Source organism: Alnus glutinosa, chromosome 7, assembly GCF_958979055.1.
Source record: "Alnus glutinosa chromosome 7, dhAlnGlut1.1, whole genome shotgun sequence".
Taxonomy (NCBI): Eukaryota; Viridiplantae; Streptophyta; class Magnoliopsida; order Fagales; family Betulaceae; genus Alnus; species Alnus glutinosa.
In genome coordinates this window covers 3,434,001-3,447,746 of record NC_084892.1, presented here as the reverse complement: position 1 = coordinate 3,447,746, position 13,746 = coordinate 3,434,001, and the positions used below count along the sequence as shown (strand labels likewise).

General features: G+C 35.6%; 3 protein-coding genes across 4 annotated transcripts; 1 reads left to right on the top strand and 2 right to left on the bottom strand.

Annotated features, from left to right (window-relative positions):
* Positions 1-308: 308 nt before the first annotated feature.
* On the bottom strand, positions 309-1,515 carry LOC133873577 (casparian strip membrane protein 1-like). The gene is made up of 3 exons (XM_062311307.1): positions 1,145-1,515; positions 772-895; positions 309-691 (listed from the first exon to the last, which is right to left on the bottom strand). The coding sequence occupies exons 1-3, from the start codon at positions 1,405-1,407 to the stop codon at positions 476-478; spliced, it is 603 nt and encodes a 200-aa protein (XP_062167291.1). The 5' UTR covers positions 1,408-1,515; the 3' UTR covers positions 309-475.
* Positions 1,516-3,201: 1,686 nt separating this feature from the next.
* Positions 3,202-7,310, bottom strand: LOC133873102 (mitochondrial fission protein ELM1-like). Of its 2 annotated transcripts, none has more exons than XR_009901106.1 (11): positions 7,034-7,304; positions 6,594-6,756; positions 6,392-6,458; positions 5,806-5,902; positions 5,287-5,436; positions 5,033-5,159; positions 4,635-4,747; positions 4,495-4,558; positions 4,330-4,391; positions 4,081-4,189; positions 3,202-3,687 (listed from the first exon to the last, which is right to left on the bottom strand). XR_009901106.1 is itself a non-coding variant. In XM_062310825.1 (11 exons), exons 1-11 carry the CDS (start codon positions 7,214-7,216, stop codon positions 3,586-3,588), a joined length of 1,269 nt encoding a protein of 422 aa, XP_062166809.1. In that variant the 5' UTR covers positions 7,217-7,310; the 3' UTR covers positions 3,202-3,585. The 2 variants fall into 2 exon arrangements, 1 of the variants encoding a protein (XP_062166809.1); XM_062310825.1 differs by having other exon boundaries at positions 4,298-4,391; positions 7,034-7,310.
* Positions 7,311-8,372: 1,062 nt separating this feature from the next.
* Positions 8,373-12,548, top strand: LOC133873615 (peptidyl-prolyl cis-trans isomerase CYP18-2). The gene is made up of 6 exons (XM_062311345.1): positions 8,373-8,531; positions 8,730-8,825; positions 8,965-9,026; positions 9,486-9,619; positions 10,870-10,954; positions 12,169-12,548. The coding sequence occupies exons 1-6, from the start codon at positions 8,460-8,462 to the stop codon at positions 12,212-12,214; spliced, it is 495 nt and encodes a 164-aa protein (XP_062167329.1). The 5' UTR covers positions 8,373-8,459; the 3' UTR covers positions 12,215-12,548.
* The last annotated feature ends 1,198 nt before the right edge of the window (positions 12,549-13,746 follow it).

Genomic DNA, 13,746 nt, shown 5'->3' with positions numbered 1-13,746 from the left:
GTTATTTATTAGTTAATGATATACATATAAGAGAAAAAATTTGTAACAATATATGACGAGTCTATAAAAATATGTAGATTGATTTTTAATTATGAAATATATATAAAAATATTCTTATGATGTGAATAGTTTTCAACCATTTTTTTTTTTTTTTTTGTGGGTTCTTCAAATATTTATTTATTTATTTGAGCAAATCTTCATTTTCGTCCTAATGAGTTGATCATCATCCATATTGTAAGGATTGGGAGGTAGGATCAGACATGCATGAAAGCAAAAACCAAAAGCATATATGGGCTGGAAAGCAACAATTGGACTGGAAATAGTCAAATAATTTTCAATACAACACTTGGCATACGTGATACAAACTCACACAACGAGGAGTAGTTGAAAGAAACATCCAATTAAATAACTTCATAAACAACAATACAACACTAGATTTATTTGAAAAGCTGCTGCTGGCGGTCATTGATCTTGATCAAGGCTTTCGGATGGCCAAAGCAGACAGCAGAATCAGGAACATGAACACAACCACCGAAATGAAGGACGCCACCACAGCCCCGCTCACTGCCTGGCAGAAATCACCAAATTGCTGGCAGATGGCAAGCCAGTTCGTGTTGGAATTGCCATTGTGAGCCAAGTAGACTATTGCCGCAGCCGCAGCAGCAGCAGAAGTGTTTAGAGTAAGCGCCACCTGAAAGCATTTTCTTGTCAGATTTAATGAAGAACGTGATGGGGATATATATATATAAATGGTTAGAGAGGTTTTATTACTGTGTCGAAAATGAGTAGGAGCAGTCTTGGTCCGACTGCATGGGGGCGAACGATGGATACTATGGAGAAGGGAAGGGAAAGGACTAGGTAGCCACCGACTATCGCCATTGCAATCACGAAAAACCTGCATATTTTCAAGTCTTAAAACATTTGTAGCAGTGGAAAAAATTTAGCTAAATTAACCAAAAGGGTTGGCTCGAGTGGAAACAATTCTTTGGTGTCACGCCCATATGCTAAAGTTTGAGTTTTAGCTGAGTCGTGTTGAGGGAGCACTTTGCACGGTATCCAAGAAATTAATCGGACATGTACCCGGTTATTAAAATAAAAATACAAATAGAGCTAGATAGAGAGAAAGAGAATGAAAATCACATACTGGAAAGTGGGCAAATCATCATAACTGGCTTGGAACTGGAAGAACTGGGTGAAGAAGGGAAGGGTTTCCTGACTAGTACCCATGGTGGACGCGGCGGCTAGAGCAGCTGTTATAGCCCCTATCCTAAGAAGGAAGTCGAATATGGAAACTCCCCTTTTCCATCCACCCTTCTGCTTGGAAACAACAGCCACAAGAGGTGTTTTTCCTTTATAAGCTGCGCTTGACTCTGGAACATCAATTGTGGTTGAATCACCGCTCCTCATTTTTCTGTAGAAACAGAGAGAGAGATAGAGACTGAGAACTAAAAGCTTGTGATGAGAATAGCTAGCTGAAAGAGAAAGACTCAGAAGCTGCTGCTGATGAGAATGGCTTAGCGAATGAAGCTTATATAGAGAGACTCATGACAAAGGAGCCAGGGGGAAGTAGGGAAGTTGCTAACCATTTCCACTTTATCGAATTCACTTTTTGATCACAAAGCAAGTAGAGATGCATGACAGGGAGATGGACATAAATTTAGTTGCTCCAACTTCAATAATCAAGTCAACCATTTCCAACATATTCATAAGATAATTTTATGGTTGAGTGCTTATACGGCTACTACAACTTTTATCATAAAGTGATCATTTATAAACTAATATGTACTTTATAATTAGTAAAGAGCAATGCTACATATATATACTACACTTACATCTCACTAATGTAACAGTACCCATTAGCCATTGTTAAAAGAAAAAAAAAAAAAAAAAATCAAAGTGTTGATGGCACTGCCATATCAACAGAGTGGAATGATCATAAGGGTGTAGTATTTAATATTTCTCATTGGTGCAATATTAAGCAAAAAAGCCTAACTACTATGGGCGGAACTAAAATTTGTTTGGGTGTAGGGAGCAAAACTTAAAAATAAAAAAAAAAATAAAAAAAAACTTTATGAAGGCAACAAATTAATTTTAGAATAATTTATATAGGTTTTTTTTAAAAAATAAAATAAAATATGGGACCAGTTAGAACTTGGGAATGCTATTGCCCCCCAAAGACCACTCAGCTTAATTAATTAGTTGATGGTTGAGTTGTTAACTATATACTATTAATCATTTAATCAATTATGTATTGTCACCTCAATTTATAAGAAAATTGTAGTAAAAACTATAATATTTGAAACATTTTTCTTTTATCATTATATTTTGTCAGAGTCACAGGTTGGATATGATAGAAATTTCGTAAAATCATGGTCCAGATGGAGATGATGGAGTAGTGAGTGATTGTAGTTAGTCTGTTCTTTGTCATTTTTAGTATGTCATACTATTGCTTTTTCGTAGAACCATATAGTGGAGAAGAGAGAAAGTGAGAATCTGAGGTGGGGTCTTAATATAATTTAAGTTAAAATGCCCACCTGCTATAATTAACAAAAAGTTTTGTTATTCTCCTAATCAGTCAACTAAACCACGTAGCCTCGCTAATCCAACAGTGAATATTGCACGGTCCCTTCCCACCCCACTTCAAAGTCGTTTCCCTTTATCCTTATTTTTTAGTTAAAGCCACATTATTAAAAGAAAAGAAACAATATATGCATTCTTTTAAGGTTATGACTGCAGGAGCATTAATCGGGTGATTTTTATATTCTTAATTTCTCTTTTATATGGTCAACCATTGTTTAATCACCAATTATTCTAAAAGATTAAAATTCACATGTGAGCTTAAAATTATCCTTGACAAGTAATTTCCCATGAGTGAAATATATTTAATTGAAATAATGAGCAAACGGTAGAATTAGGGTTCGAATTCAGACATTTACTTTAATATCATGTTAAATCATTAATTATCCCAAAAGCTTAAGCTTAAACTTTAACAATAATACCTCTCTTTGGTGAAAACGTAATTAACCTCATGAAATAGGGCAAAGTTTTCCAACTAGTTTTTTTCTCAAACTGATTAGAGGAATTAAATTGACATCTGTCTTTAGGACATCATATTCTCATTTTTTCATGAAAATGCATCAAGATAATTTGAACACTAGGAGGCCTTGGAATCCATTCGCTATATAAGCAAAGAGCATAAACTTTGATCAGCTTAAGACAAAATAAATTACACATCGTCATACACATCTTTTCTGTTGAACAAGTAGTATAATTCACTTTTTCTAATGTACAAAACAGGCTGCTCTGCTACTTTTCATTGCAATGCTCCCAAACAATTCAAAATCCCTTTTTGTATGGAACAACAAACAAGGTGTGCCAGAATCAATTAAAAGTACACTAACACAGTGAGCAACCAAAATTGGTCAATCTGGTAAGAGTTAACAGCTTTTCTCAATCGGTAAACCAGGTGAGATACCGCTTCTAGGTGTCGATTAGTAAAAACCACGTAGAACGCCGGTTCTGGTTGGCGGCAGTTCCGACCTCTGGAACACTACTGGGCTCAGTGACCAAACGTTAGAAAACCTATTATGTGCATATACTCCATCCACGCTCAGCAAGCGCCAAATTCACATGACTAGCAGCCTCTGTGGTATCATTAAGCGGAGGATAGCTCCAGCTCTCCGATATCTGTAAATCAAATGACATATTGTAAATGAATGTTAATTTTATTGAACATGTGATTGGTGCGACGTAGTCCTAGGCACATATGCATTTACTTGTGCAGCAGCAGTGTTGTTCTATCCTATAAGAGCTGATTACACTAATGTTTCTCATTTGTCCACATGCTTGTTGATTTACTTTCTGATTTTTAAAGAATAATATAAAGTTAAGTTCATCGAACTGGAAAATGAACTAACTTGAGAGCCATACTGAACATTGAGAGAAAACAAGAAGCTAAAATTAGATTCAAAACAGCTGTTGTGAGATAATTCTCTTCACGCAGACCAACTTTTGGATAAATAAGGTATGTAACAATACTGAGGTAAAACGCAACATTTCAGCAGAAAACTGGCAACTTACATCCTCTTTACCAGTGAACGGTCGAACAACTCCTCGCTCTTGAAGAGACTTCTGGAAGTCAGCAAACTTCCATGTACACAGCTCAGCACCAATTACGTAAACAGGCTTCCTATTGCCAAAATAAAACATTATTAAAACACATGAGCTTCAGTTCAAAAGAATAACTTAACCAACAACTGTCAAGAGGCTAATCCTCATCATCATACTATAAACATACCCAGTACTGCAAGCCTCACTCAACATACTTACTGAATCAGCTGTGATGACAAAAGCATCAGCCCAAGCTAGATGCCCCATATGTGGATTTGGACCTAAGCAGCATTACATAAATACATGTCAACTAATCTTCCTTCTAAGGAAATATACTTAAAAAAATAATTAATAATTCTATCTACAGCTGTAGCAGCTTAGTACCTTCACCATCCCAAATGAAAACCTTAGGATTAGTACTAAATTCTCGTACTAGAATTTTGGACACCTGTTAATAACAGAACCGAGAATAAGTGCATAACAATCGATAAGATCTTCAAAAGAAATTGTTAAGGCATATATACCTTCTCAGGAGTTCTTCTAGAGAAAGATATCCCGATGCTTCCACAACTCCAAAGTACATTCTGCAGCATAGCTGCTAAATTCTTTGCAAGATCTATGCCATATGCACAGTTTCCTAGGAAAAATATTAAGGATATGTGATATGGCAATATTTAAAATAGAAGGTACACCGGGAACAGTGTAAAAAGAAGAGGGGTTCAAGAGTAATTTTTTTGAAACAAATTAGTAATTCTTGCAGGCATACTATATCATTGACATAACCAGAGTTCCTGATGTAGAAAACCAGTCTAAAAACGATCCCAGTACTCAATGCATGGGAATTAGATTCCTCTAACTTCAATCAAATTGGAATTTGATATGAGCAAAAATTTTTGACAGGTTTTAGGTGCAAGAAAATTACTTGTAGGCCCTCCAACATTGACCACAAGCAAGGGCTTTGGAAGCGGTGCCAATTCATCATGCCAGGCTGAAGCAGCACTTCTAAGAGCAGCAGAATCAGCCTGATGAAGAGCTCCCACGGTGAGAACCTGAAATTCAATTTCAAAAACCTGTGAGCTTCATAAGTCACTGCAGCAACTAACCACAAGTAGCAAATAATGTCTAATGACCATCAAAGATCATCCATTTGAGCAAGTATTCTGCAACCCAACCTACCACATTTTTGCCAGGAGGTTCACGTGGAGTTATCCACCTGCGGAGAAACCAAGGAATTTGCTTCTGTGCATGAGGAGTCAACGGGTAGTAATCATGATGAGGAGTAATTACCATGTCAAACCTATTCAAATGCGACCTTGGATGTTGTATCTGAAATATTTTTTCAAAGACAACTGTAAGAACCAGCCATCATAGTGTTTGCATGCATCAACACATTAAAAAAGAAAGTAAATGTGTTTCAAAGTGATACCCTGTGTCGCTAGTAAACATCAAGCACGACACCTTCATTCATCTTTCTACTGAAAGGAAAACTAGCTAACAATTCAAGTTACATTTTTTCAAAAAAGCGCCCAAGTTTCTTATGTAACGCCAAGCTAAATCATTATGAAATGGAAGTTTAAACAAATTTGTACAAAACAAAAACTGCATCACATTTGATATCAATATCATGTAAAAACTACCACGTTTTCATTACAATTAAACAAAGATTTTGTTTTTGAAAAACGGATAAAGGTTAACCTGAACAACAAAGACATTATCTGGAGCTAAACATTTTATTGAGCTCGCAATAGAGATGGTATCCCGGCCAGATGCAACCACCAATAATGGGCCATCTCTGACAAAAAAGAAAACCAAAATTGCATTATGTAAAAAAAAAAAAAAAAAAAGCACCAAAATGAGTAATTAACACTCCATTTTGCAAATATATATGTGTGTGTAGCTGACTTATCAAGTAAACTAGAGCATGCAAAACTTTCAGTCTACACAGAAAGCACTGGCGAAATTGTTACTAATGTGAGTGGTCTTTGGATATTTTGGATAAGTTAATACATCAAAATCGAACTACATTCCGTTATATGAGGCACCATGGAAAATGGATGATGAAGCACACTTATAAGTATGACTCTATTTAATGAAATAGGATCCTCAATTTTATGGTTCAGATTAGAATACGATGCCATGTTATTTAAAAAAATTTAAATAACACCATATACATTGTTAAAAGCAAAAAAACAAAATCTTAACCGTAAAATAGGAGGATCCTGATCTTCTTGAAAAATGAAAGAAAGAAATAAAAAAAAAAAAAACAAAAAACAAAGCATACTTCTCAAACGTTTCACGAGCCATTTTCGCAATGTGCTTTGCATCAGCTTCTAGAACATCATAGAGACCTATTGCAACCACCATTGTCAGCAGAAAAGACTATCAGTTTTTAATATAATCAATTTAAGATCAAAATCAAATTCACCATATCCATCATAATCAACTGCATAATTTGAGAGTGAACTATGCTAAGTATGTAGTACCACTTGTTTCAACAGAAAGAGGCATCACTTTTTGCCCTTTCACTATGACTTCAAATCTCGACTCGCCACAAATTCGCCGCATGAGAAACTCTAATTTTTTGTGCAGAGAAACTGGAAGCCAATGAAGCCAGTCATTGATTCCTCCTCTTGGCCTTGTAACACGCTGCATTATATTTGTCATGATGCCAATAAGAAATCCAAATGCACAAACATAGATTCATATATGCTTATAAGTATTGCTTATCCCTTGCATTTTAAAAAACTCAGTGCAATGAGGTTCTGATATTATATACACCAAAAAGCCATCACATTTTCTTACTTTTTCTCAACAACTAAACAGAGCCCGTAAATTCACAGACAATCAAAAATTGAATATTTGAAGAAAAAAAAATGAAACGAATAAAGAAAAAGAAAAAGGGAAATCAGTAAGACGTGCTTACGCATAAGGATTGGCGACCAGAGAGACCGAGAGCACGGACCAAACCAATGCTCTGATTCTCCGCGCCCGCGAAACCGTTTCCGATCACAACCGCCCGTCTGATTGTGCCGTAGACTCCACCTTTGAAGATCTCAGGCACGCCCGAGAACCCGCCAGGCGGTTCGGGAAGCCTGATTGGTCTCATCTGACGGTCCCGCACGCTAAAGTACCCGCCTACGTTTCAGAGGATCCGATCCATCCCGGTTCGCGTTTCAATGTTTCGGTCCTTTCGGGTTTGGAAGTCTTTCGCAATTACAGGCGTTTTCAGTTATTTCTTTTGGGTGGAGGCAAAGTGGGCTGGGCCAACATCGACTTGGCCCATCAGGATTCCCTAGCGCTTCGTACTTTTTTTCAATTCTCAACAATTATTCTTAAGATTAAATCCAAAATTGGTCCATTCATTTTGATATTTATCAATTACTTTTTAAGTTTTTGAAAATGATAAAATTGGTTCTTAAGTTTTTGATGCTATAAAATTATTCATTTGGTTTAATGCCATTAGTAACGGAATATGATCATCTCCATTTCATTTCAGTTCCTTATTTTAAGAAGAGTAAAATTGTCATTTTATTTTTTTCCGACAATTTTACCTGTCTTAAATAAGAAACTGACTCATCTTCATTTCAAATGAAATGGAGAAGATCATTATCCGTCGATAACATCAATGAATGGAAGATGTACATGTTGTAAATGGGTTACTAACAACAATGGATAGAATGAGTAATTTTATACAATGAAAAAGCTTAATGACTAATTTTATCATTTTTAAAAAATCATATGGATCAATTTTTTATTTAATAGAGTGACAATTTTTTACACAACCTACGAACCAAATACGAAATTAATAGATTAGGGTTGAAGGTTTGACTTGTTTAACCTATATAGTCTTATATACATGTCTCGACACGATCTAAATTCGATACCCAATATTTATAGCTGACAATTTTTTACACGACCCACTAACTTGACACGAATTCAACACGAAATTATTAGGTTAAAGTTTAAGGGTCTGACCATTTTAATTAAATTGATCGAATTAGAATTAATCTATATAATCTTATATCCATGTTATGAAACGATCTTAACCCGAATTATCATTCTTAATATTTAACCCTTATTTTTAAATTAAATTATTAAATTTTTATCACAACAGTCAAGTTAACATTTATCATATAAGAAAAGAATAAGAGACGGTGTTGATTGTTACATTTAAAAAAAAAAAGAAAAAAGAAAATGGTGTTGATTATTGAATTTGGGCCAAACTGAGACCATTTCCGAAGCCCAGCTCACATATTTCTTTCTCTAATCTTTCTTGTTTGCGATTCTTTTGCCTCAGACAAAGTCGAGCTCTTGAAATCGAGTCTTCGTTCTCTTTCTCTCTCGCGAAGATGTGGGCCAGTGCGGAAGGAGGGCCTCCGGAGGTCACGCTCGAGACCTCAATGGGTCCTTTCACAGTTGAGGTACTTTCTTCTGTTTGGTTGCTCAGAAAGCGATAGAAAGTGAAAGAAAATATCATGGATAGTTTTTTTTTTTTTTTTTTTCGTATTCTATTTTGCTTTGCTAAGTCTGAATGTGAGCTAAGCTTGGTCATACTCTACTGAATAAATGTAGTCAATTTATTTTATTTTTCACACTATTTTCTTGTACTGTAATCACAGCTATACTACAAGCACGCGCCGAGAACTTGCAGGAACTTCCTTGAACTCTCTCGCAGAAACTACTACGACAATGTTAAATTCCACAGAATCATCAAGGTCTCTCTCTCTCTTTGTCTCTCTATATATGCACTCACGCACATACAAATTTTTCTCTCTATCGCACATGTCTTCTTTTTCTCTCTCTCTCTCTTGAATAGTTTATTGTTTACATGGAGATTTGTTTATTTTGGAGTAGGATTTTATGGTGCAAGGTGGGGATCCCACAGGGACAGGAAGGGGTGGAGAATCCATATATGGGTATGCTTTAATTTTTATTTTTATTTTGTCATTTACAACACATGTATCTGGAAAGTTATTCTTCTAGCAGGTTCTAGAATCAACTGCATAGCTTAAATAGGATCAGATCATCTAGATTTTCTAGGGTAAGTCCATGGTGGGTTTTTTAGAATCCAACCATTATCTTTAAATGCCATCTCAGCAGTTATCACATTTAGAAGATTATTATTTGTAGTTTAGTTCATTGCATCTAACGGTGATAAATGTTAATGTTGCAAAATCTTAACGTATCATAGACTATTTTTCAATTCCTTTTTGTTTTCTTTTATCCAATCTGTTCCCTGTTTGTTTAGACCATAGTTTGATTCCGACACTGCTGGGGTGCATTGAACCACTGAGAACCGTGGGTGAATATAATGTCATTTCTATTTGATTTATGAGAGATGCGTTATATGATTTTTTTTTTATGATGCATTGCAGGCTGAAGTTCGACGATGAGATTAGAACAGAGTTAAAGCATACCGGGGCAGGTATTTTGTCCATGGCAAATGCTGGTCCGAATACAAATGGAAGTCAGTTCTTCATCACCCTCGCGCCATGCCCATCACTGGACGGTAATCATATGAACCTGCCCAGTTAAAATTTAAACTTGTTCTATCATTCTCTTTGAAAATTTGTTCAAGCGTGTGGATTTTGTCGTATGCAATATGTGGTAGTGTATTACTTTAATGATTAAGTTGCAGAGAAACAATGCTCGACAGTAAATGAGACTTCTCTACATACTCGAGATACAGGGTGGTTGGGGCCACTTTAAGTTTTGATGGTCTGATTAAACTTATGGTCTTTCTTATTATGTTTGTATCTTGCATGATACGTTGGGTCGCAACTGCTGCAATTATTTAGAATCCAATGACAGTCTTAACAATTACAAATTTGTGTTGTGAAATTGCTAATCAACGATTCTACGCTGCTGGCATACTTGCAACATGAGGTCGGTATCATATTGCATTTTTTGTCAGGGAGAAGTAACATCTGGTGATGGATAAGTTGATTTATCATTACATCTCTGCATAAAAACAAAGTTACTTCTTTTGTTCCTTCTTACAAAGGGAATTGGCTTCCCTTAATTCTTTTTGTTTGTTTTATCTTTCAATTTTGTTTTGCTTTCTCTGGGAGGAGGGGTTTTGGAGCCTCCCTGAGTCCACCTTGTCCAAATGACTGAGTGGTTGACCTGTTCTGAGAAGTCATATTCCCTTTGCCGAGCAGATTGAGTGGAAAGAGTTGACATGTTTTTCCATCTCCTAATTCATTGAGTAAGTTTTAGAATTTGAAAATTTTATGCTCAGTTATTTAAGCAAATGACTCCCATTGATGACAGCTCATAGGAGATAGATTTGTAGGTCAAGAGTATTTACTCAAACCAATTCAGAGTAAATTTCCTTCCTGAATTGACTTTGAAGCTGCTGACATATCTGCAGTGAGAAAAGGAAAGGCTTCAAAACTTATTCAAGAATGGACCACTAGAAGTAATTTTGCCTTTGTTTAGGGCTTTTCTTCCTTGCTTTGAAATGTATCTTTAAGCTGTTAGTTATATGATGTATCTCTCATTCCTTGAAGACCAAAATCACTTTCAAACTACAAAGAGTCATAAGAGGCCTATGTAGAATATCATCTTTTGAGTAGGTGATATTTCTGTTTTATTTTCTATTGTGCTATTTGTTTTGGATTGTCTCGAATGATATTTTTAGTACGAGTGTTCTGTTGGAAATGCTAACCATGGCTGTTACTTTTCTTTTCTGATTGTTATATCAAAAAGTTATTTTCATGTGCTAATTATGCTAACTGATGTTTCTGTACTGTCCAGGAAAACATACAATATTTGGAAGAGTTTGTCGGGGAATGGAGATAATCAAAAGGCTTGGCAGTGTCCAAACAGATAATAATGATAGGTATGTCTTTCTTTGACGTGTTGTTGATCTTTAAGGGCCTTGATTTGGAACACATGGGCCACGTCAGCCTGTCACATTCTTATCTGGATATGATTTCGTATATTGTTTCAATGCTTACTAAGCGTTAGATGGAAAACAAAACTTGGATAATCTACAATCATCTTAGGGCACCTGCGTTCTAAAACTCAATAAGTAACTGGCAAAATGTGGCTGGCTCACCTGGATTAATCCAAAAAGCTCGTTGCTGCTATACTAGCCTTGGCTTATTACTTATCAAAACAAAAAAAGATGTTGGTGTTTTGAAAAGATTGTCAGAAACATTGTTTGATCGTCACATAACACATTCATTATAAGAGTTGAAGGGAAATTCACAGTCAATCTTAAATAGGTAATTTCTTGGCTTGAGTGCTCTATTAAAAAAAAAATACACAATTGCTCTGGATAGGTTGGGGAGCCAAAGTTGTGATATTTTTTTTCTTTTGATAAGTGGTAATAATTTCACTAAGAAAAAGCAAATACAAGAGGTATGATCTAAAACTAAGAAGAGCACTATATACTGCCTAAAGCAATCATCCAACCTTAAAAACTTTATTTAACGGGATAAGGGAGCTAAACAATATTGAAGTTATGATTATTCCGTTTTCTCCATATAGTCCATGTAGCGCAAAGGAAACTTTTAATAAATTGTTTGTCATTAGCACAAGGCTTGTGATAATTTGGAATCTAAAAATAGGGGGAAAACTTGCTGAACAATGACATTCAAGTGCTTTGTTCTCAAAAGATTTATGTGAAGATGGAACTGCTCTATCGGAGAGGACTAATTATACGCTATGGAATCAAGTTGAATGCTGGAAAAATTATCATGTCTTCAGTTAAGTACAGTTTAGTAATTAAAGTGAGACTGCTTATATATTTAGCCAATCATTTCTAGTGCAGATATGCTTAGTCTGCAGAAGCGACTATCGCCGAAAGCTTGCGAGTTGACAAGCATTGAAGATTCTTGGTTTTAATAGATTATATCACATCTTGATATAATTAGGAGATATATTCCTCCATGCATGGCTAGATTTATAAAATAATTCAATCAATGTGCATAGGCTTCACCCAAATATACTTTTTGTAACTCTTTTTCTGGTGATTGATCTCTTCTGTACACTTTCAGAGACTTCACTTGTTGTAACTCCCATACTTACTGTTGCTTACTGTTTTTACAGACCCGTCCATGATGTGAAGATTCTACGGACATCTGTCAAGGATTAATGTCAATAAGCTATTACCGATGCGAACGATCTGGTTCCAGAATGGTCAAGACTCTGGCAGTGGGTTTCTTGAATATCTTGTATCATTCGATAGTGCGATGAACTATTTATTTGGAAGACTTATTTAACAGAGAGGCAGAAATTTTGTAAAAGGAAAACAAAAGAAAAGCAAATTATCTGTCTGGATTTGTATTTTCCTTCACCTCATTTTTTTTTTTTTTTTTTTTTTTAGATTTCAATTAAGCTTCTTTAGTTTTGGCTTGGTCTCCCTAACATAAGCTTTTTGTAACCAAAGTTTCAAGTTCATTTTTTCAATTTCCATGTGTTTTGTCCCATCGAGAATTTCTAGATAAGCAAAGCAAGGATACGCGAGTATTCAGAATGAAGCATGCAGCTCTTAGTGCTTCTGGGAAGAGTTGCATGCTCTAATAGAAATACATGCATTTTTGGTACCTGGGTTTAATAGATTAGGGTTGGAGAAAATTTATCCAACTCGGTTTAGAAGAAGACTTTATCCTTATTCTTTTCTCTTTTTTTTCAAGCATATCGATGAGGAATGAGATACCCAATTACAGCCAAAGTTTGTAATGGGTTGGACGCCCATATAATTGTGAACATGACCAAGCATCTTGGACGATATTAATGCTCGGTAATGCTCTTATTTTGAGAATTCTATACACAATGCCCATTAATTCATTTCTGGTTACTCCAAAAGTCAAGTTTGTCTTTGATATGCAATTAGACAATATTTTTCAAATATTAAATTGACATTTGTCCCTATCCCTCGAGAATGACATGAGAATCACATTCTATATTAAAAATGTATGCGAAAATTAAAAATGCTCTAAGAACATATGGGTTGAAAATTTTTCCATTTACTCCAATTTTTGGAGAAAAACTGTGTCCTATTCAAGATCTGTATCAAAGTTGGCATAAATCATTTGCACAACAGCACAAGCCTAAACGGATTACACTGAGGAATTTGGCTTGTATCTTGTTATTCAATGACAGGACATCATCGTCTGTTATTGAATACGGACGATGAAGAGTAAAACTCTATTTTTGGCTCAAATCCACATAATACTGCTTGGAGATTCCCTACCGGTCCATATTCAATAATGAGCAATGATTCACTACCACCTAAATATACAACTTTTCACCACCTTGTCTATGTGGCAAGGTGGTCCCCCACTTTAATTTATTGTTAAAAAATAAAAAAACTCAAAAAGTAGTGGGGAACCACTTTGCCACATATGCAAGGTGGTAAAAAGTTGTATATTTAGGTGGCATTGAATCATTATTCTTCAATAATAGATGTCATGTTCTTGAATAATAGGATGCAAGTTGCAAGTCAAATATATACTGCAGCATATGGTGGCCAAAGGTATAGATTGGGATGAGCAGTAAACTCGACATCTTGAGTTCGATTCCGCACTAAAAGTTTCTCTGAATTGCTTGATACAGTTCTGGCGGGTGGAGTTATGTGCCCGGAGTTTACTCCCGAGGAGTGAGTCTAACGGGCCCTGCCTTGTA

What these genes read in the sequence shown, in the direction of transcription:
- LOC133873577 (XM_062311307.1), bottom strand. Translation starts at nt 1,407, where the DNA reads ATGAGGAGCGGTGATTCAACCACAATTGATGTTCCAGAGTCAAGCGCA. An exon ending in GATGATTTGCCCACTTTCCA is followed by an intron (nt 896 to 1,144) that starts GTATGTGATTTT and finishes GAAAATATGCAG; the next exon opens with GTTTTTCGTGATTGCAATGG. An exon ending in TCCTACTCATTTTCGACACA is followed by an intron (nt 692 to 771) that starts GTAATAAAACCT and finishes AAATGCTTTCAG; the next exon opens with GTGGCGCTTACTCTAAACAC.
- LOC133873102 (XM_062310825.1), bottom strand. Translation starts at nt 7,216, where the DNA reads ATGAGACCAATCAGGCTTCCCGAACCGCCTGGCGGGTTCTCGGGCGTG. An exon ending in CTGGTCGCCAATCCTTATGC is followed by an intron (nt 6,757 to 7,033) that starts GTAAGCACGTCT and finishes AATATAATGCAG; the next exon opens with CGTGTTACAAGGCCAAGAGG. An exon ending in AGTGAGGCTTGCAGTACTGG is followed by an intron (nt 4,190 to 4,297) that starts GTATGTTTATAG and finishes TTTTGGCAATAG; the next exon opens with GAAGCCTGTTTACGTAATTG.
- LOC133873615 (XM_062311345.1), top strand. Translation starts at nt 8,460, where the DNA reads ATGTGGGCCAGTGCGGAAGGAGGGCCTCCGGAGGTCACGCTCGAGACC. An exon ending in AATTCCACAGAATCATCAAG is followed by an intron (nt 8,826 to 8,964) that starts GTCTCTCTCTCT and finishes ATTTTGGAGTAG; the next exon opens with GATTTTATGGTGCAAGGTGG. An exon ending in GGTGGAGAATCCATATATGG is followed by an intron (nt 9,027 to 9,485) that starts GTATGCTTTAAT and finishes GATGCATTGCAG; the next exon opens with GCTGAAGTTCGACGATGAGA.